Source organism: Protopterus annectens, chromosome 1.part0, assembly GCF_019279795.1.
Source record: "Protopterus annectens isolate FY-2018-M chromosome 1.part0, PAN1.0, whole genome shotgun sequence".
Classification (NCBI taxonomy): domain Eukaryota; kingdom Metazoa; phylum Chordata; order Ceratodontiformes; family Protopteridae; genus Protopterus; species Protopterus annectens.
In genome coordinates, this window is record NC_056725.1 from 1,057,199,976 (window position 1) to 1,057,222,964 (window position 22,989).

The 22,989-nt window shown below is 39.5% G+C and overlaps 1 protein-coding gene across 1 annotated transcript in view; it reads right to left on the bottom strand.

Moving 5' to 3' along the window:
* LOC122799665 overlaps nt 1–22,989 on the bottom strand; it is a 1,990,791-nt gene that overhangs the window by 1,171,800 nt on the left and 796,002 nt on the right. Inside the window, exons 21-22 of the mRNA XM_044068913.1 lie at nt 22,347–22,549; nt 1,950–2,105 (exon numbers count right to left, since the gene is read on the bottom strand). Coding sequence (XP_043924848.1) covers nt 1,950–2,105; nt 22,347–22,549 — 359 coding nt within the window. The remainder of the gene's footprint in view (nt 1–1,949; nt 2,106–22,346; nt 22,550–22,989) is intronic.

Genomic DNA, 22,989 nt, shown 5'->3' on the forward strand with positions numbered 1-22,989 from the left:
GCCTTTTTTAAAATTTACTATGATTTATTCTGATAGTAATATTTCTTTCTTAGATGTTTTAATCTGGCGCCTACCAAATGGTGATTTTAACACTGGGGTGCATAGGAAGTCCTGTTATAAAACACCTTGTTACATAGGGACAGTATGCACCCCAGACATGTCTTCTCAAATATTGTTAGAGGGCAAGGTATCAGGGTTTCTAGGCTTAATCCATTCACAACCGAGTTTGAGAAAGAGCTTCACAGCCTAGGTTATAGGTTAAGAGCTAGGAATTATAGACAAGCTGAAATAGAGGAAGCTTTTACACGTTAGGAGCATCAGAGATGATAGAGCCTGCCCTATTTTCTCTGAAGCAGGAGTTTCATCCTATGGTAGTTTTAGAGGGAATGATACCTCTTCTATTAGTGCACAAACACATAAATTGTCTCTTTTTTTATACACAAGATAGTCAATCTATTAAGGATATTATTCATAAACATTGGCCTGTACTTATGTTAGATCCGATGATAAGGGAACTTATAGGTTAACAACCACATTATGTTTTTAAGAATAAGAAAAATTTGCATAGTTTGTTATGTTACACTACTTTGACATCTAGCAAGGAATTACCTTCTTTTGAAGGTACCAAGCCTTGTGGTGCATGCAACTACTGTAGCTGTATTACCAACTCTAATATTTTTGTACACCCAGTCACACTTCATGTGTTTTCATTTAAAGTTAATGCAACTTGCAACACTAGACATGTTGTCTATATTGCCATCTGCACTCACTGTACCTCATTTTATATAGGTAAGACTGATAGGAGGTTGAAAGATAGGATAAGAGAACATCTTTATCAGATACGTATCAAATCTGTTGTTAATGCCTTATCCAAGCATGTTTTACAAAATGGAGCTGAGCATACTTTTACTTTCTCCGTCCTATATGTCAATATTCCTAGTACTAGAGGAGGTGATGTTGATAATCATACTGATGAGGTGGAAACAACCTGGATAGTTAAATTTCAAGCTCATGTACATCCAGGTCTAAATGATAGAATACCACTTAAACCTGCACTTAAGAACAGAAGATGTAAAGTATTGACCAAGTGATGTATCTTAGACACTTTTGATTCTTTGATTTTATGTTGTTTGCACACATTTCATACTTTGTTAATGCATTTATATCTTTATTTTTATATATTTTTTATTTATTTATATAGTGATTGCCCTAAACTGTAAGTTTATATTAGGGTGTTTAGGTTTCTGTATAGGTTATTTTATATTTTGTAATTATTTTATAAGTATGTTATGCCTTTAAGGTTTCTTATAGGTTTAACCTAAGTCTGATTGTTTAATTGTTTTATTATTTTAATTGCTTACACTATATAACCCTGTTTCTTTTCTGCTGGTTTTGGGTTTGATAAAGCTTGTTAGCGAAAGCGCTCACCACTTTTGGATCCTAATAAAGAGCTTTTTATTCATCGCATTTGGACTCATTTTGGGGCTTTTTTCCATATTTTGGACTTTGGTATTTCGTATTCTGGATGTTCTAACTGGTCTGAATAGACACAACTGAAATGTATTTATCTGCAAGGTTTTATACTGCCTTTTTGTGGTGGTTGGAACATATACAGCCTGGTTCAACTGTGAGCAGTTATGTTGTTTATTGCTCCTTATTCTGTCCCTGTCTCTGCTCACGGCTGCTTTACTGCTGTTGGTGTCTGTTTTTATTATTGTTTGTTACATATAAATAATTATCAACTGTTAGTTTAATAGTGGTAGATGTAAGGAAGCAGGTAGAAATATCAGGGAGTATAACCAGACAGAATTACCAAAAATTTGAAGGTACACAGAATTTTATCAGGAGAATCAAATCTATCACACATGCATTTTTTTTCAATCTGGAAAGCTGAAAAGCTTTACTTTATTCCCATAGTTTTTCAGTCTATGTGTACTTTTGTACTTTACCTGTCAATGCTGCTGTCATCCTCGAGCAAGGCAGTAATGAACACAGGAGGCAGTTGTTCTGCTTCTTCCTTGTGAGATGCAAATTCAAACTGCACTGGCCTCAGATATAAATGGTACTCTTCAAACCCCATCTCCACAGCACAAGTCTTATACAACCTGGAATACACACACACACACACATATATATATATATATATAAATCAAATTAAGCTTATGTTTATTATTACAGTATATGAATAATGCAGTTGTTAAGTCACTAAAGATGCAATTCAGTATAATAGTATTAAAAGTGACTAGAAATAAACTGTTGCTGTCAGTAGTTTTGACATTCAGAGGGTGCACCATTGCCAAGACTATTATAAAGCAGAAGGGATGGATGTTGCAGCATATGTTAAGCTTTACTTAGCCTATGGTCTTAATTCACATTTTTGTTTGTGCAGATAAACTTGAATAGAGAATGGAAATAATGAAATAAGGTCAAGGCAACCAAAAGCAATTTCACTTCGGCAGTAGACAATACCTCAATCGCAGTGCACTTTGTAGTTTGCAAAGGGTCATGGTGTGCGACAGTCTATATAAAGCATGTCTGCATGTTATGTACATATGTGTATATAGATATATGTTATGCTAGTGTTGTTGAATGGTGCTTTGGTCAACATCTGTTTAGTCAACATCACATTCTTGGGGTTGGCGAATTTGCCCTTTCTCTAAGAATTGTGTGATCTCTGAGTTAGTATTACAAATTAACATGGGGTGTGGAAGGTGAAGGGAGGCTTGCTCCCAGCAAAAAATTATGTTTTCTTTTGGGTTTTGTTGTTTAAAGTTTTGCATGCACAGAGACTGATGCATAATAGCATTTTGATGTGCATGAGATCAATCATTTGATGTCGGCATTATGCATGTCAACAATAATGGCATTCAAAAAAGTTAAATAAATCTATATATATATATATATATATATATATATATATATATATATATATATATGTGTACATATATATATTTTTACATATACACAACAGTAAAACTATCCCCTTGCCTTTCCTAATGCTAATTCTAACCAGCAAACAATCACACACACACATTCTCTGATCCTTAATCCTGAAATGTACCATACATTAACACATGAACAATATTAAAACTATCCCCTTACCCATCTCTTACTCTAACCCTAACTTGCAAACACTCACGGATGCATTGCAGCTCTGAATACAAACCTACTTACCTTTTTTGGCAAAATGGAGTTTCATTAATATGGGCATTCACAAAAAACAACTTGAAGTTCCCTTTGTTGACTATGAGTATTCAGTAAAGTAAACTGCTCTCTCTCTCTCTCTCTCTCTCTCTCTCTCTCTCTCACACACACACACACACACACACACACACACACACACACACACACAATTTGTAAATTATCTGAAATGTTAAGCAAAAAAATTAAATTAAATGAAATCTATTATATTAGTAATGTTCATTATATTAGCGAAGTCAATGGGGCCCAGTAGAATCACTAGATTAAGGGGATCTACAGTAAATATTATACATATGAGGGTTACCTTCTCTAAATGTAGAAATGGTCGCACCACATAATTTAGTCTACCCTGTGAAATGACACAGATTTCCCAGTAAAACCAGATCTGCATTAAACTGTAATGGAAAAACAGTAGGGATAGAGTGACACAATCAAGCAAACAAAAAGTATCCTTGTAAGAACAGAAAAGGCAATGGTTCAGTGGTTAAGGTGTTTGCCTCTCATCTGCAAGGTGCAAGGTTTGATTCTCGCCACTGGAAAGAGCTCTAGGGGTGGTAGGTTGGTGTAATGGTCAAGTGCTTACCTTAGAAACACAAGGTGCAGGGTTTGATTCTCACATGGGGTAATTGTCTAGGCTTAAAATGGCCCCCTGAAGACAATTAGCCTAGTATTAATCTATGAATAATTATTCACTCTTTTAGAGTCATTGATATTCATCAGTCTTGGCAACTACACAAAATGTTGCTGGTTTATCAAACATTTTAACAAAATACCATTATGAGAACATCTGATCTTGTATGGGCCGCCTTCAATTGATAGTTCCAGTGTAGGTGGGGCCCACTGAAGCCTAAAACAGCTATGTAAGCCATAACCTAAACAGCCAAGTATATGACAATGTCCCCATAAAGATCCAGTTGAACAAATTGGTAATATTCTGTTTTACCATCCCAATTTACCTCCTGCGAATGTGTTTCTATAGCAAATGCAGGTGATACCAGTAATTCCATAATACCATAATACCATAAACCCATTCAGGCTTTTCCTCTGAAAAACCTTGTGCATTAATGTAAAAGAATATTACAAGATATTCTTCAATTGCCCCTTTTTATTCCTACTTTTGAGAAAAAGTTTCTGTTGTAATAATATTTTAGATCAAAGTTCTCTTTCCCTCTAAGCCCGGCCACATGGCACATAGGAATGAAGTCCTAACTAGGAACCAGAGGACCTGTTGTCCAGTCAGTAGAATGGATGTTAAAAGGGCTGGGTAGAGAAGGATAGGCTTGAGCAGTCAATGCTAGCTCTGCCACCCTGGGGCGGAGGAGGCAGCCATGTCTGCCATATCAGTGGTACTGGAGAAACTGGCTATGGCAGGCTTGTTCTGTACAGTGGTACATGTTCCTCTAAGCATGGGATAATATAGGTGGAGCACACACCTCATTCTCTGCTAGGCAGCAATTGCGAGTCTGACAGGTGCATATGGAGAGGGGTTAGGAAGGAGAGGATGAGAACATTCATTTGACCGTAGTCTGGTTTGCTACCTGATGTCCAACTCTCATCTCCATAGGTATGAGTGGGCCAATAAGGTCCTCAAAACTGGAACAAATGGGCCAGAAGGCTTTTGCTCATTGCTTTTTTCTCAAGGAAAATGCCAGATAATGTCAAGGTGAACCATACACACACACACACACACACACACACATATATATATATATATATATATATATATATATATATATATATATATATAGCAGCAAGTTCAGTATTTTTTCTGCCTTATTTTTCTCTCATCTCTGCAGGTTTTTGCCAGTTTCATCTTCTTGATCTTCCTACACCGTGTGTGGCTTTGTACACAAGCTGCAAGAGTGCAAAGGCACAGATATTACGCAGTCTAACAACTGAGCTTCCTGATGTGTACAAAGTTTCATTTTGTGAAGAGTGCAACACAGTTATGTGATTTACTTTCCTTCTCCTTTACTACAGTGATAGCTGTTACCTTGAGTGTCCTTTCAGTGGTTCTGTTCCCTCCCATCATTCCATCTGTTCTCCTCCCTTTATAAGAAGAAAGAAGAAATGAGAGGAAGGGGCAGAAGCAACGGTTCCACTCTGAACCACATAGCAGATCAATACAAGCTCAATTTCTGATGCAAGGAAGCTCTTACCTATCTATATGCATTACACTTTTGAGGCTCTGGTGATCTCTTTAACATTCAGTAATATGACGTAGGCAGTGTTACACACATAAAGCTGAATCCCCTTGCTAAAGCCAGTTCACTTAACTGTCTGATAACAGAGTGGGACAGCTGATGCATGCGCCTCTTGACTGACTACCACTGCTCCACTGATTTTTAGCCTATTTTCTCTCATCCCACCCACATCCCCAGCCACCTCCTAGGCTGGCTACTTTTATACTCACCAAAAACATACGCATTATACAGATATACTTTCAAATCAAAACAGACAATATTACACACTATGACCATAAGCAAACTCACCTCCCAGGACACTCTACTATCTCAGTTTCACATGCAATCTACCTTCAGTTATAATTAATGCTGACATTTATAGATCCACATAACCCTAGCCACACTTCCTCCTCATCCTTTGGTCTTCCTCTCTTTCTATACTCAGATTTAACTATATATCCTTCTCTTTTTTACCTTTATCTTCTTATACTGTCTTTACAAACAGTTTATGATACCCACAACCATAACTTTCTTATCCATCACTTTCTCTGATTCTAATCATACATACACTTATCCCACCAGCACTCACACACTCTGCCATTTATTCGCCTTACCTAACAATCTGCTTTTCCTCCTAATCCAAGTACTTTCACACTCCAATTCCTATTACAAAATTATTGCAAACCCAAGCAGCAGAAGTTCAAGATATCAAAATATATGTACAAATTTACCCGTCATCTTTATATTATTTCCTCTCCATCAAAGAGTTCATCCAAGCCCCCCATCCATCTACCACTAAACCCCTAACCTTCTTCTCTAGTACACTCAACAAATACACAGAGCATCAGAAACAAGTTCAAGCAAACAGATGCTTTTCTCATCACCCAGTCACCCAATCTTCTCGCTGTCATGATCATGGTGAAAAGTTGGCCATCCAAACCTACAACACTTCCTCCCAGGCAATAACAATATTTTTGATGGTAGTCCTGACAACAGAACTGGAGGAAAGATACTTAAATACAAATTTCACCTAAAGATTACAACAATCATTCAAGTTAATACCATATCTGATTCAGATACCAACTGCATCCTTATAAAAATGACTATGTACAACAACAAACCACTACTACTTTTAGTTTCTTAGCCATCTCCACCCTCTACAATCTAGAATCTCCAGTCCCTAATTAACATAACCTCTAACCCCCTCCTCAAAAAAAACAAAAAAAAAACAGAGTTATCCTTGCAGACTTCCACATTAATTTTACAGGACTCTTAACATGAATGAAATGAATTGCTGGCTGAACTAGACCTCGTCCAACTGATACAAGAACCTATGCATGCTAAGTTTTTTTTCTCTCTCTCAGCATTGTTCACTTATAGATTTCCTTATCACCAACCAGCATTCTGTCATCTCAACCATTACCATCCACCCCACCATTTACTCATGACTGCCCTATAAACATCAGCATTAACAATATCATAATTAAGCTATCTCCAAACAGTGCCCCTTTAGACTTAAGCCTCCTTCAAAATGTATCCATTTCAAAAACTAACTTTCCTCCATAGACTAGTCACTCATACTCTCCTACCAGGATGCAAACAAAGCACATGAAACTTTAATTTCTACCCTCTTGCATAAACAAAACATGTTTTCCCTGTTGCTGCAAAACTACTTAAACATAACAGAATCCAACGGCTTGTTAAATAATTGAAACAGTTGATTCAGCTTAGACATGAAGCATGGTACATTTGGAAAACTAAACCACCCCTGATACACACACTAGGTACACCTCAGTCAGAAACCTAACAAAACAATCCATTAGGTGACACAAAACCAGACTCATCAGATCCACGTGTTACACACACCCCAAACAATTTTGGGATGAAGTCATCCTCCTCACTAGTCACAAAAGCCCCAGCTCTAACCAGCAGAATACAAAGGCCAATTTCCTACTGCAGGCTTTCTTAGTGTGTTTTATAATTTCCCGTCTACCCCCTCAACCCTGACCCCACTAAAGCCAGCACTACCCAATCTATCATTTACATACCCTTCTTCTATCTCAGAGTGGTCATAACAAAAGATATTATATCATTGCTTGAAGAATTCCCTCTAGATGCTCCAAAAGGGGAAGACAATATTTGTCCATAGTTCATCTACAACTGCATCTGTTCCTAATTTTATCCTGGAAAACCTTACAAATATTATAAACACACAATGTTGTCCAAAGTATGCTAATTCACTGCATTTATTTCATTTGTAACAATTTAGGTAGTCAACACACTTTATACAAACTGTTTTGTTATTATTAACTTTGTCTTCTGCCCTTGAAAGTTTCAAAGTATGTTTGCTGCTATCTACACAGTTTTTATACCATTATATTAATAGGTTCATAGGTGTGTACTAGAATGGAAATGGAGCCTAAACAGGCCTAGCCCATAGAAGTGCAATGGCACTGTGCCGCTGAACGTTAGTTCCTAGTGCCTCTATCAAGTAGAGACACTGGAGTGATCCCCGGGGTGAACATTCTATTTCCCATCCACTCATCAAGATTTCTCTTGAAGAGGGCTAGTGAGGTGCTCTGCTTGACATGTATGGGAAGTCTGCTCCAGAGCATGGGCAGTCTCTGGGTTATGAACCTGTCCCTCCAGCATGTTCTGTTGATTGTACTAATGAGGTTGAGGTCTCTGGAGCTTGTGGTGCGGAGGAATTGAGATTTCTTTAGATGTAGCATTTCTAACAGAGCTGGGTCAGACATGGCTTTGTAAGTCAAGCAGAGATCACTTCTTAGTAGACGATATGAGACTGAGAATAGCTGGAGTTTTAGATGTTTAGTTCTTTAGATGTAGCATTTCTAACAGAGCTGGGTCAGACATGGCTTTGTAAGTCAAGCAGAGATCACTTCTTAGTAGACGATATGAGACTGAGAATAGCTGGAGTTTTTTGAGTCTGTCCATGTAGGACATGTGTTTAAGGGCTAGGATCCTCTTTGTGAGGTACTTTTGTGGCCTTTCCAGCTGTTGCATGTGTCTAGTGAGGTACGTGCCAAATGGGGCATTATACACAATGACTAGCCTAATGAGGGAAGAGTAGAGAGAGAGAGATGATGACCTCTTTCTTCCTGGATGCAAAACCCTTGGTAATGAGATGTGCCACATAGAAGGACTTTCTGACCACAGTGGCAATGTGGTGGTCAGAGGAGAGGTTGCTGTCAACCTGTGTCCCCAGATCTCTTATAACACCTTCAGTGTTCAGTGGGCTACTATCAATGTGGTAATTAGTGGGTACTGAGTTTTTCCCAAAGGGGATGACGACGCATTTTTTGGCATTAAGCTTAAGGCCATGGTTTCGACACCAGTCATTTGTCTCAGTAAGGCCTTTCTGTAGGATGTCTACATCACTTGGGGAGTTAATAATGGCTCTCAGCTTGCAGTCGTTTGCAGACTTGGTCAGCCAGAGTCCTTCCGTGTTGGACTGGACTTCTGAGAAGTAGATGCCTAACAGGAGAGGACCCAGGACTGATCCCTGTGGGACTCCACTCGTGACTGGCTGGCAGTCTGACTTGGAGTCCACTACTTTCACACTGTGGGTTCTATCTGTGAGCCAATTTGCAACCCATCTAGTGATATAGGGGTTGATGCCTAGTTTGGTGAGTTTATCAGTAATTCCTGAGTGGGGAATGCTATCAAAGGTCTTGGCCAGACTGAGGTAGACTGTATGAACTGCCTTGCCCTCATCCACAGCTCTGGTGACTGACTCAAAGAAGTCAACCGGGTTGAACAGGCATGATCTACCTTTCACAAAACCAAATTGTGTGGGATCTAGAGTTTGGAGATTCCCTATATCCTTGTTAATTAGGTCCATGATGATGCTTTCCATAGCCTTACATATCAAACGTATCGGGTTAATGGGGTGATAATTCCCAGGGTCTGTAGTCACTCCCTTTTATGGAGAGGGATGACTGTAGCAGTGCACCATTTGGTAGGGACAAAGTCTGAGGTGAGGCTGTGATTGAACAGGGCACACAGATGTGGTGTCAGTTCACTTTGTAGTTCATGTAGAACACCTCCAGGGATATTGTCGGGTCCCATGGAAGCTGTATCCTTGGCCTTGGACAATACAGCTTTAACCTGTGCTGCAGTACTGCTGAGTGCCTGGCATTCCTCTGGTATTGTGATTGGTCCTTTGGGGGGGGGGGTAAAGTTGGCACAGAATCTGTCAGCCAGTATGTTGGCAATATCTGTTGGCTCAGTATAGGAGGTACCATTGTGCAGTAACTCAGAGCAAACCTGGGTATTGCTGTGGAGATTCTTGATATAACTATAGAAGGCTTTGTGGTTGTTTTTAGTGTCTGCCGCAATTCTGCCTTCATAGCTGGCTTCAGAGGTTTTGATGAGGGATCTCAACTTTTTGTTGAGGCTAATAAAGGAGTTTTTCCAGTCTTGAGACTTCACCTTTTTCTGCAACAGTTTCTTCCTTCTGTTGTAGAGTTTGTTAATGGCAGGGGACCACCAGATTGGCTTCCTTTTTTGGAGGAGAATGTCTTGGTTCTGTTGGATATGGCTAGTTCCATGCATTATGCACGTGCCATTGATTATTTTGTTCCATGTACTAGGCATGAAATTGATCATACGTGATCAGTGTCCTACCCTGGCAAACAAAATAAATAAATAAGCCCACAGCCAGGCATGGCTCATTCCCAATGAACTATGAAATTATTTAAAAAAAGAAATATCTTACCTTTTAAATGTCATTCTTTGATGGAACTTTGTTTCATTTTCATTTTTGCTCACAGAAGTACTAATGGCACATATTTATTGTTTACATATGTTCTAGCCTTGTATTAGATATCACAACAGCTAAAGATCGGCATTACAAAAAACCACTTTTACAGCTCATTTTTATTTTTATTTTTTTTATTAAAATGTGCAATAGCAGCAGTTAACTACAATGTATTTTCAGATCATTTTTTCTCTTCTCTGGTTATTTTTCTGAGTCTTATTTGATGAATTTAAAAACAGTTTTACAAGTTATCTTTAAAATATCTAAAAAAACGAAAGGCAGCATACTGAAAGGCTATATTTTCACAAATGCCTCATACCACAAATGACCAAATAAAACAAAAAAACTGAGCACAGATGCTTGAAGAATAACATCCACAGAGAACACTTCATTGATGGTTATTTAGTGCTTTTATCTGATGTTTCAAACAGACTTCCTCAGAATTTATTAATAACCATCCAAATGCTATATAAAAACACACTTCCCCATAATGTGATTAAAACAGCCTACCAATGATGGTTTAAATATTTAAAGTCCCAGTGTCACAAGTGTATCTGAAGACTTATACAAATTTAAATATTCCTCAATACAAATTCTAAAAGTAAACATAAGTATTGACCTGTATATAATCATGCCAACAAATAAAGAATTAATTAAAATTACATTAGTCCAAAAATAGCTTTATTCTTTAATAAGGAGTTGACATTGATTGCTTCTCTTAAGCCTGGAAAAAAGACAGGACAGCCTGCAGTTTTACCTGCAGCCAGAATTTCCTGCATTTGAAATGATTCTCCCAATTACCCATTAATAGACCACCTTGAACTTTTTGTAGTACAGAAAACTTAAACCTTGTAAAATTTGTACATAGCTTGGAATGTTGGGACAAGGTATTTTTGGTGCTGCCCACCCTGATAGCTTAATTATGATCATAAATGTGTTCGCTCTCTCTACAAATGTTCCATCTTGTTCCATCTCCAATATGTGTCTACATATTTTAATGTTTTGGTACCTGCATTGTTTTGCAGTTCAATATGGCTGATGAAATCATTTAATAATTTAGTCTAGCTATGCTGATTACTCTGTATCCTGTTATCATTTACATTTGTGAATGTTAAGTGGCTTTCATTGACCACTTAGAGTTCCCTGATCAGTCTCACTGAATTAGTCCTCGTTCTAATATCAGTTCTCACATACTTTTTCACCTCTCCATTTATCTCATTTCCCTCACGTCTTTTACCATTACCAATTTTTGAAACAACTACTTCTTTAACAGACTCATGAGTGACTCTCCCAAGATTTCTAGGTTTAGACCTCTTCCAACATCTTACTATGTCTTGATAAAACATATTACATGGTTCTATCAGCCTGTAATCTTGTATCCATTAATATCACTAGTACATTTGAATGGCATTTCAGTTATCAGTTTGCGATTCATGCCCTCTGTTATTATCATGACTGAAATTTGTTCTAAAACTTAAAAAACTCCAGCTATACTCTGTCGCATATCGTCTACTCAGAGGCGATCTCTGCTTAACATACAAGGCCATGTCAAACCCAGAGCTGTTGGACATGCTACACTTAAAGAAATCCCAATCCCTCAGAGCTACACGCTCCAGGGATCTAAACCTTGTCATCACAATAAACAAAACATGCTGGAGGGATAGGTTCCTGACCCAGAGACTCCCCAGACTCTGGAATAGATTGCCCATACATGTCAAGCAGAGTGCCTCTTTGGACCTCTTCAAGAGGAACCTTGACGATTGGATGGGAGAAAGGAAATTCACCCCAGGGATCACGTCAGTCGCCCTGCTAGACAGGGGTCCAGGAAAGTAAATAATGTGGGAAGAAATAGCCAGGGAATTGTTATGGCTAGGCTTGTATAGGCCCTAGGGCTGATAGCCTAGTACCATCCTATGAACCTATGAACCTAAGTACCAACCATTACTTTTCATTCCCTTTCTTATCCCCCTTATTACCTTTAAAATCTATTATTGCTATAACCCCTTCTCTCCTTGGTGACAAATAATTTTTCTTTCTCTTTCAGATTTTGTCTTTAATAATCTATTTTCTGCCTATTTGGACCTCTCCTGAACATAATATTTGTAAAATCCAAGAGTCTGTTACCTGGAATAACTCATGCTGCTTAATTTATCAGTACAGAGTTATGGTAGACTCCTCCTGACTGCTGTTCCTGTTATAGATTAACATATTAATAAAACTTGTTATGACCTGTTAACAAGCTTCATCCTTTAGTGCTGGGTTTGAGTCCCTCAGTTTCTACTTACAAACTGAGTGACTCTAACAGTGCTGCTGGCTCACCCCTGAAAGGGGAACTTCTCTCTACTGGGCTTACGAAGTTAACAAATTAATACAATTAAAATAATGATAATTGTTATTCTAAAGTAACAATGTAGCTGTATATTTCATATCTCCCATTACACTGCTTGCATTACCATTTCACAAATAAAATACCAAAACAATAGGTAAGCTTACTAAATCTCCTTTTCCATTCTCTCAATAGAGAAAATAACACGTATACTGGTGCTTACATTATTTAACTCGTTCATTCTAACTGATTACTAAATAAAAGTAAAAACATAAAATGCCCTGAACATGTCACCATTTTCGCTAATCTAGCTGCAGAGATAAACTGAAGCAGAAAGCTGAAACAAGCAAGGGACAGAGCACTCCAAGGAACTGCTATTCAATGCTATCAAGATATCTGGGTGACAGGAGATGATGGTGAAGAACACTTACAGAACTTAAAGAAAACACTAGAAAATCTAAAACCATATGGGCTTAGAAGCAAAACAGGATTTGAATTTTATAGAAATGAACATGTATATTGTGGGACCAGTAATTACAAAAAAGGAATAAGCAAGTTGCAGGACAGGATAGTCTCTATGTTGTGGACATCTGGGCATCAGAAGTGTCACAGACTTGGCAGTATCAAACACATTTTTATACTGTTGCTATGGAAATAGTTAAAACTGACTATGCAAACTGCAAAACAGGATAGAGACTGTGCCATGTGCATCTGTATATCAGAATATGTCACAACTGTAGTGGTATCTAGTAATGGTTAATTGCTATCACAAGTTTCTACAGTACCTCACATCAGTGCTGTGGTTCTATGACTAATATGCAACACAGTAGTGACTGACACCAACAAGTGTGATCACAAAACTATGATCACTCCCATAAAGATTTAACACTGAAAGTCACGCTAAAACTATTTTCTATACAGAAATCATGCTATTCCAGAGTAACAGGAATTCTCCAAGATAAACCTAAGTCTTGATATACAAATCTCAGCCATTGTACTTTAACGGTCACACTTTACAGAGTATCAGTTACAAATGCACTGCAATACTGCCCTGCATCCCAGTACTACATCCACTGGGGTGTTGCTTCATGATGAATCTGAAGGACTATGAACAGACACACCTTCAGGAATTCAGAAAAACTGATTACATCAGGCAAGGTGTTTGTCCTCTTTCAGCAATTTTTGCTTATTAAATAATTATGTTATCTTTTTATTATGAGACAACTGATAATGTTCTGTCACACAAACAAGAGGGACCTATAACATTTGCTTCAAATCCCTTAATCTGGTCTGGGAGTATAATAACTCATCCAGTACATATATGGAAAAAAGCTTATGTTAATTAAACACTGCAAGTCACTACTACCAGTTCTTAATGCAAATAGCGTATTCAAGAATATGTTCATAGGTGTGTTCTAGGCTAATGTCCCTGGAGCCTTTACAAGCATAGCCCATAGGATTACCCTGGCATGGTGCCACCCGACCTTAGTTCCCAGTGCCTCTGTCGAGTAGAACCACTGGAGTGATCCCCAGGGTGAATTTTCCATTTCCCATCCACAAATCAAGATTTCTCTTGAAGAGGGCCAATGAGGTGCTCTGTTTGACATGTATGGGAAGTCTATTCCATAGCATGGGCAGTCTCTGGGTTATGAACCTGTCCCTCCAGCACGTTCTGTTGATTGTGGTAATGAGGTTGAGGTCTCTGGAGCATGTGGTGCAGAGGGATTGGGATTTCTTTAGATGTAGCATTTCTAACAGAACTGGGTCAAACATGGCTTTGTAAGTCAAGCAGAGATCGCCTCTAAGTAGGCAGTATGAGACAGCGAATAGTTGAAGTTTTTTGAGTCTGTCCATATAGGACAAGTGTTTAAGGCCTAGGATCCTCTTTGTGAAGTACTTTTGCGGCCTCTCCAGTTGTTGCAGGTGTCTAGTGAGGTACATGCCAGATGGGGTATTGTACTCGATGACTGGCCTAAGGAGGGGAGATTAGAGGAAGACAATGGCATCTTTCTTCCTGGATGCAAAACCCTTAGTAATGAGATGTGCCACACAGAAGGACTTTATGACCACACTGGCAATGTGGTGGTCAAAAGAGAGGTTGCTGTCAACCTGTGTTCCCAGATCTCTTATAACGCCTTCTGTGTTCAGTGGACTACCATCGATGTGATAATTCATGGGAACTGGGTTTTTCCCAAAGGGGATGATGACACATTTTTTGGCATTGAGCTTAAGGCCATGGTTCTGACACCAGTCTTTGGTCTCAGTGAGACCTTTCTGTAGGATGTCAGCATCACTTGTGGAGTTAATAATGGCTCCCAATTTGCAATTGTCTGCAAACTTTGTCAGCCAGAGTCCCTTCATGTTGGCCTGGACTTCAGAGAAGTAGATACCAAACAGGAGAGGACCCAGGACCAATCCCTGTGGGACTACACTCGTGACTGGTCAGCAGTCTGACTTGGAGTCAGCTACTTTCACACTGTGGATTCTATCTGTGAGCCAGTTTGCAACCCAACTAGTGCTATATGGGTTGATGCTTAGCTTAGTGAGTTTTTCTATGATTCCTGAGTGGGGAATGGTATCAAAGGCCTTGGCCAGATCACGGTAGACTGTATGAACCATCTTGCCTTCATCCACAGCTCTGGTGACCGACTCAAAGAAGTCAACCAAGTTGAGCAGGCATGATCTACCCTTCACAAAACCAAACTGTGTGGGATCCAGAGTTTGGAGATTCCCTATATCCTTGTTTATTAGGTCCATGATGATGGGTTCCATAGCTTTGCATATCACATTTGTGAGGCTAATGGGCAATAGTTCACAGGGTCTGTAGTCACTCCTCCTTTGTGGAGAGGGATAACTACAGCAGTGCATCATTCGGTAGGGACAAAGCCTGAGGTGAGGCTGTGATTGAACAGGGCACACAGGTGAGGTGCCAGTTCACTCAGTAGTTCATGGAGAACACAGCCAGGGAAATTGTCAGGTCCCCATAGAAGCTGTATTCTGGGCCTTGGACAGTGCTGATTTAACCTGTGCAGTAGAAATACTGGGTGCCTGGCAATCTACAAGTATTGTGATTAGTCCTTTGGGGGGGTGAGAGGGGTAAAGTTGGTACTGAATCTGTCGGACAGTATATTGGCAACATCTGTTGGCTCGGTATACCGCTGTGCAGTAGCTCAGAGCAAATCTAGGTGTTGCCATGGAGATTCTTTAAATAAATATAGAAGACCTTGTGGTTGTCTTTACTATCTGCTGCAATTCTGTTTTCATAGCTAGCTTTAGAGGATTTGATGAGGGATCTCAACTTTTTGTTGAAGCTGATAAGGGAGTTTTTCCAGTCTTGGGATTTCACCTTATTACGCATCAGTTTCCTCCTTCTGTTGTAGAATTTGTTTATGGCAGGGGACCACCAGATTGGCTTCCTCTCTTTGGAGGTGAGTGTCTTGGTTCTATTGGGTATGGTGAGATCCATGCATTTGTGTACATGTTCGTACAGTGCATTGGTGTATGATTCGTCGGTCATGCAACTATTCTCCATTTGCATGGGTGCCGTGAAGTTAGCCACCTCTGTTTTTAGGAGCCCAAAGTTAGCTTTGGAGAAGTTTTTCATGCTGGTTACCTTTGCGGGGGAGGCGGGGGGTGTGGATTTCCCAGGTGATTAGTTTGTGGTCGGATCTAACCAGGGAGGAGTTGACTATTGGTGTACAGCAACAGTCGCCTGTATTAGTAACGACCAGGTCAAGGATGTTGCTACCTCTAGTCGGGGTAAGAACAAGCTGGTCCAGGGCATTGGAATTAATGAATTCCAGGAAACGGGCAAGTGTATTGGTACATGAGTAGTTTTCCCAGTTAATGGAGGGGTAGTTGAAGTCGCCTAGTAAGAGAGTGTTAGGTTGGACCCTAATATTCTCCAGGGTGCTTAGGAATGTAGAGTGTGAGTCTTGGGACATGGTTGGGGACTTATAACAGGCTACAACCTGAATCGCTGTCTTACCCAGTGTTAGCTGCACCTGAAGTATCCCTGATGTGTTATGTTGGGCTACCAGTCTAGAGGTGTGCTTATCTTTTATGAATATGGAAACACCACCGCCTTTGGAGCTTTGGTCCAAGTTCTGGGGCCGAGAGGTGTGGAATGTTTTATAGCCTGGTAGTGCAGGGGTGCTTTCTGCTGCCTTGAACCAGGTCTCTTTTACAGCACAAATGTCGATGTTCTCCATTTTAAGGAGTGCTTCAAGTGAGTGCATTTTGAGATTTAGACTTCTAGCATTGAGCAGCATGACCCTCAGATTGCATTTGTTTGTAGCTGTTATGATGGTAATTTGGTCCTTGGAACACCACCTTAAAAAGCACTACAGGGTTGGCAAGAGCCTTGGCCAGTATCCGGAAGTCTAGGGATGACAGATGCAGGCCATCTCTGGCAAAGCATCGAGGTCTGTCAATAATGTCATCCCAGGCAGACAGATACTGGATCCCCTTAAAATTACACCAGAAACTTAGCCAATTGTTGAAATCAATCATTTTTTGCTTGTACTGTGGTATAATTCTGGGTGATGGTAGGATGCTGCTCAGGGCTAGGGTCATACTCGCCTGGGCTACATAATCAACTCCTCCATGTTTCTTTTCATGTAGTCCAGGTGGGTACGTCGCAGGTCATTCACACCCACATGTACAATGACAGAGTCATATTTGTACCTGTTGTTGAGGGACCTGAGTGCATGCATTATGTGGTGGATCCTGGCACCTGACAGGCAGCTGACTGTTACTTTCACCTTATTCCACCTAGTGAGTGGGACATCAGTGTGCCAAACTGTCGAGTCACCTATGACTAGTGTGCTGGGCATGCTTTTTTGCCTTAGGGGCTTTGGTTGACTGGCACACTGTTTAGGAGAGTTATGTGTCTCATGATCAGTGTTGTGTTGTGGTGGTTGAGTGCGTTTCTGCCTTGGAGGTCTCTGCTGTTTGAGGAGATTTCTATTGAGAGCCTCCGCAAAGGTGGGTGTGTGGTTTGTGTTTTTATGTGAAGGCAGTGCTGGTGTGTGTTCTGGAGGGCTATGTGTTCCATGTGGTGTGGTGCAAGTGTTGACCTTCTCCTACTGACCAGCTATTCCGGTCTTGGCGGGAGAGTGCGTGGCTTCCAGTTTGGATATATAAGTGCATCTCTCGCAAGTCTGAGTGTTGGGAGGTAAGAGGAGAGGGTTGTTGGTGTACATGAGGCAGTTGCTACATTGCCTCAGGATGCCCAAATTCACCAGATTAATAGGAGAAAGCACAGGGAACTGACCTTTACACATGCTTGGAGGTGTGGGCATTAATAATAAGTACTGGAGCTGTTTCCTTGTAGAACATTTAGTGCTGGTAGCACTTTTGTGTGCTACAATAATTGCTACAAGAAGTCTGTTATGGTAAAGGGTTAGACTAATAAGCTAGTAAAAGTGCAGGAGAGGAGAGAACTAGCAGATCTAAGGGAAATATTGAAGAGCAAACTTTGGTACCTCTCAGAAGCTTACAAACAGTCCTGGATACAGCAAATCTGTATCTGGACTAGACTAGTTATAGGAAAGGTAGGAAACAAGCAGAAATGTGGGCTTTTAAACCAGAATGTTGAAAGAGATGGAAAAAACTGCCCAAACGGCCAATAAACTTCAATTTCTGGGCCAGAAACCACACCTCTTGTGGTATATAGGCTACCTAGTGCTTACCACTCCCACTGATAAGCTAGAAGGCTTCCCTCTGACAGAGAAAGGCTTGGTGGGCTCAGAAGCTTACAAACAGTCCTGGATATAGCAAATCTGTATCTGGACTAAACTAGTTATAGGAAAGGTGGAAAACAAGTGCAAATGTGGGCTTTTAAACCAGAAAGTTGAAAGAGATGGAAAAAAACTGCCCAAATGGCCAATAAACTACAATTTCTGGGCCAGAAACCAATCCTCTTGTAGTTGATAGCCTACCTAGTGCTTGCCACTCCCACCGATAAGCTGGAAGGCTTCCCTCCAACACAGAAAGGCCCTGGAGGCTCAGAAGCTTACAAACAGTCCTGGATAGAGCAAACCAACTAACTATCACTGCTCCATAAAACTATTCACCATCCCACTAACTTCCCTGCCCTCTCCAATCTCGTCCAACCAAATCTTAAACACAGAACCCTGAGATCCTTCAATAAATTTACACTAAATGTCACCAAATCTAATAACTATCATGGTGACTGCCTCTATTCCAATAAAATTGCCAGATTATGGAATAGTCCCCCCCCCTGCAATAGCTAAAAATCCACACCATCACGACTTCAAACAATTACTAATAGACTACCTAACTAACCAATGGCTTTGCCCCTGCCTCACCATAGGCTAATCCTCCTAAGCTAACTCCCTGCACTGCCTACCCATCCAGGTAATTCTCATTATTGCCAAAAAATTCTCCCTGATCCCACCTCAGCTAAATATTCCTTGTATTAATCCCATGCTTGCTACCTTGCCAACACTGCTCATAGCAAACTGTGTACAAGGTTAATTTATCACATCTCAAGTTCAACAATGCTTTCTGTGGATCAATTTCAGCCATAACTGTCTTATGTTGTTGTACATATAACTGTTTATTAATGTCTTAATATTACTGTACAGTGAACAAATGCTGTGTCTGACAATGTATAAATAGTATTGTTGTGGAGCCTTTCTCCCTGCGCCTCCACTGAAAACGGGCTCCTGGCCCAGTCGGACTTTCCTGGTTAACGAATGTAATAAATAAATAAATAAATGCAAATAAATCTGTATCTGGACTAGACTAGTTACAGGAAAGGCAGGAAACAAGCTTAGATTTTTTTTTTTACAGAAAAGCAGCTAAAACAGCACTAAAAACAATTCAAGTGCAGTGCAAGCTAGCACACTTGAGTGTGTAGCAATATTAAAGCAAATACAGTTTAAATACATGCATTTTATTTAAACTGTATTCTGAACTGAATTCAATTATTGTTTTATTCAAATCTGAAAAGTAAAAAAGTGCCAAAAAATATACTTATCAGCTGAGAAGCAGACTCAGTCGGAATACAAGGAGATTTTAGCAAAGTTTTTTTTTTGTTAGTAAAGTGTAAAGGGAGAAAGGAGAAACAGAAGATAATTCAAGGTTAAGGACCTAAGTGGGTTGGCCTTCTCAAATGTTCTCTCTGTATTAGGTAGAATGAGCTAATGACACTAGACTGGGATAGAGCTGAACAGATGGGACTGGCAGGAGTGTCTGAAATCAAAATATGATCTCACTGTACTCGGCTGAGTGAGCAAATAAGATGGATCCAGGAGGAGTGTTCAAACACAAATTTACATAAATGTATTATACATATATTATTCATACAATCTACCAACAGTTGTCAATGCTGTTCCAAGCACTTAGACAGATAATTGCATGACTCTGAACAGAAGGAAAAAGACAATGTGGCAAAGTTAATGCACTGTCATGGCTACCATATGAAGAGCTGCAGGAATCAGTAGCACTGGATCCAGCAGATACGTAACATGTGCAGGTCACTACTCATTTATCCATGGCAAGCACTCCAGTGCAAAGAAAAAATAAGGTTGGCCCCATACTGTTAATTTGATAATTTGTTCCATCCTGATTTTGTTGCATCTTGTTTGTCAAGGAATACTATGATGTAACTTGTGAGAAATAATCCAATTAAGGCATCTATTACACTGTTGGATAATAATACATGAGGGGCACCAGGCAGCATAGGACGCTAAGTTCCTTGCACAAAGATTTGTGTGCTAAACTGTCAGTGCTATAGTAATCGCAGATTTAGCTAAAAAATGCTGTAGACATCAGGTGGTAAAAATGCAAGCAATAACTACTGCATCCCCAGGAATGCACTTCCATGCGCACTTAAATGGATAAAAGTGACCCAGATAAAGACACTCATAACAAGGAATACACTACAATAGCATTAAGAAAAATGTCTGGAGAGACTCTGCCTGAATAAATTTCAGTGGCTATTGTCCAGAGTTCAAGTTAGATGAATTTAGAATTCTGGTGAATCAAAATGGCATTAAGCACTTTATTTATATAGTTGCATCCACCCACAAAAGAGGAACTGGATGGAAAATCTGGGAAATGCTTTTAAAAAAAAGCAAAACAAATAAGCCCTTATGGCAAGCCTATACAATTATGTCATACACAGGTCCACCAGTACTACCCTAGCAATAGTGGTCTTGACTAGAAAGCTACATTCCACATGGGACTTATTAAAGACAGATGTGTAGAGACACACAAACAAAACACAAGGATATGAATAAGACACAAATAAGGAATTCTAATTTGGGTTAAAAAAGTGTTGTAAGCCTGGTATATTCCCACGCTGTTTCAACAGCTGGACCATTATGCTACACTATTAATGTAAGATGGTATACCTGGAGAAGGCTCACAAGCAGATGAAAATGTTCATAAACTAGATAGCTGCTGCCAGTTATAAGGTAAGTGAGTATGGAAGCCATGTACAAGAAGATACCACATAAAGTAGCTACTCACCAAGTCCTAACCCTAAGTAGTATGTATGACTCGATCAGTACAAAAAGGCTGCGTGAGCACAATTGTCTCTAATGGATGAAGCCTACTAATTCACTCTTCAGGAGGGAATGAAAAGCCAAACCACTGAACATGGCCAGTTGTAGAAGATTATGATCGGAATTACATTTCAAGAGGAATGACAGATCAAACTTTTAACTATAGGTGGATGGATGACTGCAGTCACTCAACACCATAGTGTGACATAGATGCTGATTTGGCACCATCTTCAGTAAAGGATACCTTAAAAGTCCTAATAAGTTCACTGTTCTATGCCCAGTGAAAAAACAGGGGCAATGTCTAAAGCAAATAAGAGGCTTCACTCAGATGTTTAATTTAGGGAGATATCTTTTTGAGTGCATAACTGTTACCAAAAAAGAGTCCCGAAAATAATAATAATATCACTAAATAAGTACTGCTACAGAACATGGCAATTTTGTAAGATAGTATAGTGGAAAGGAAATGAAGGCAATATTTGTACCAAGACTGTAACAATTAGCTGGGGTTCAATGCTAGATCAGAGACAATGCTGGCAATCCAAGCAGACGTGTTTGAAAAGAAGAATGAAACCTGTATTATTAAGTCATTACATCTGCACCTCTCTGTATTTATTTTCTGAAGGTAAAGAAGTAAAAGGGAAGAATATTGTGGAAGTACCAAAGGCATATGCATGCATGGCTGGCCACACCACTTGAGTAGCAGAGTTTGTAATAACAGATGCACAGAATAACAGCTGCAGACTCTGAACATTTATCAATGTTTTACTGTTAATTTCAGATTAATAAAAATGCACAAGAACCAATATATTTCAATCAGCCTAGAAACTCTTCAGACACCGAATAATACACTTCCAGACTACATAATAACATAATAAGACTATTTCCAGACTACTAACATCCAAGGAGTTATGTCAGGATCCTTGAATACAGGCTGTTTCAAAGCCTCATAATATTCATTCAGTGAAGGGAAGGATGCAGCAGACGCACCAGGGAAAGACTAAGTTACTTCTATATGTGGCTGCAAACATTTTTTTGTTATTGTTGCTACTGCTCCTAAAAGGCAGTTATACAGTGCAAAAGTATATAACAGCACTACGCTAAAGACAGACCTTGGATGCCAGACAGATCCGTACCCCACAAGGTGGTGTTAGGATGTGACAGCATGCTCCTACATATAGTCTATCTGGCAGCTAGGGGCTGATAGTGTGTCCTACAAACTGTTTCAAGGCATGCTCAGTCACCGCTGAAGAGGTCTAATGCCAGGGCAATACCATTTGCAAGAGTCCAGCTATGAGGAGACAGAAATAGTACATACTCACCTAGCTAAGAGTGCTGTCTCGGAGGCAGTCTCAATCAAACGGTGACGAAGTGTAACAATTTCCAGCAGTTTACTGAAGGTTTCCAAGACCAAAGTCTGTTTCTCTTTGGCTGATGTGTTCCCACTGTCTTCTAATGACTCCAGTAAGGAAATTCCAATGTTTTTTACAAGGTATGGGTTTTTCATAAAGGTGTCTGCAAACAACTGACAGAGAAAGCAAATCATTTGAATTCAGTGCAATTTTGTTTCAAGCTCCTGCTGTACTATATTCAGTGCTTCTGTATGTCATAGAACAGAGCATATTTGTTCAGCTGTACAATATGATTGATACATGTAAAGGTTCAAGAAACACACAGTTTCTGCATGCCTACAAACATAAAGGTCTACATTCAGGAACCTAAATAAGTATTTATGATCAGGGAAATACTGTAACTATATAAGTTGTTTAAACATATACATCTTATTTTAATTAGATATAACTGGAATTGGAGGACAGCAACTTAATTGATTTGGAATCAGTCAATCAGTCAGTCTTTCACCTGCATAAGACATATTAATTGCGTGGTGTGCTACAGGGTTGTTACATCTTCATTTAGATAATTTTAAATGTAAACACCTATCATGTTAGTCATTTTTTCTTGCTG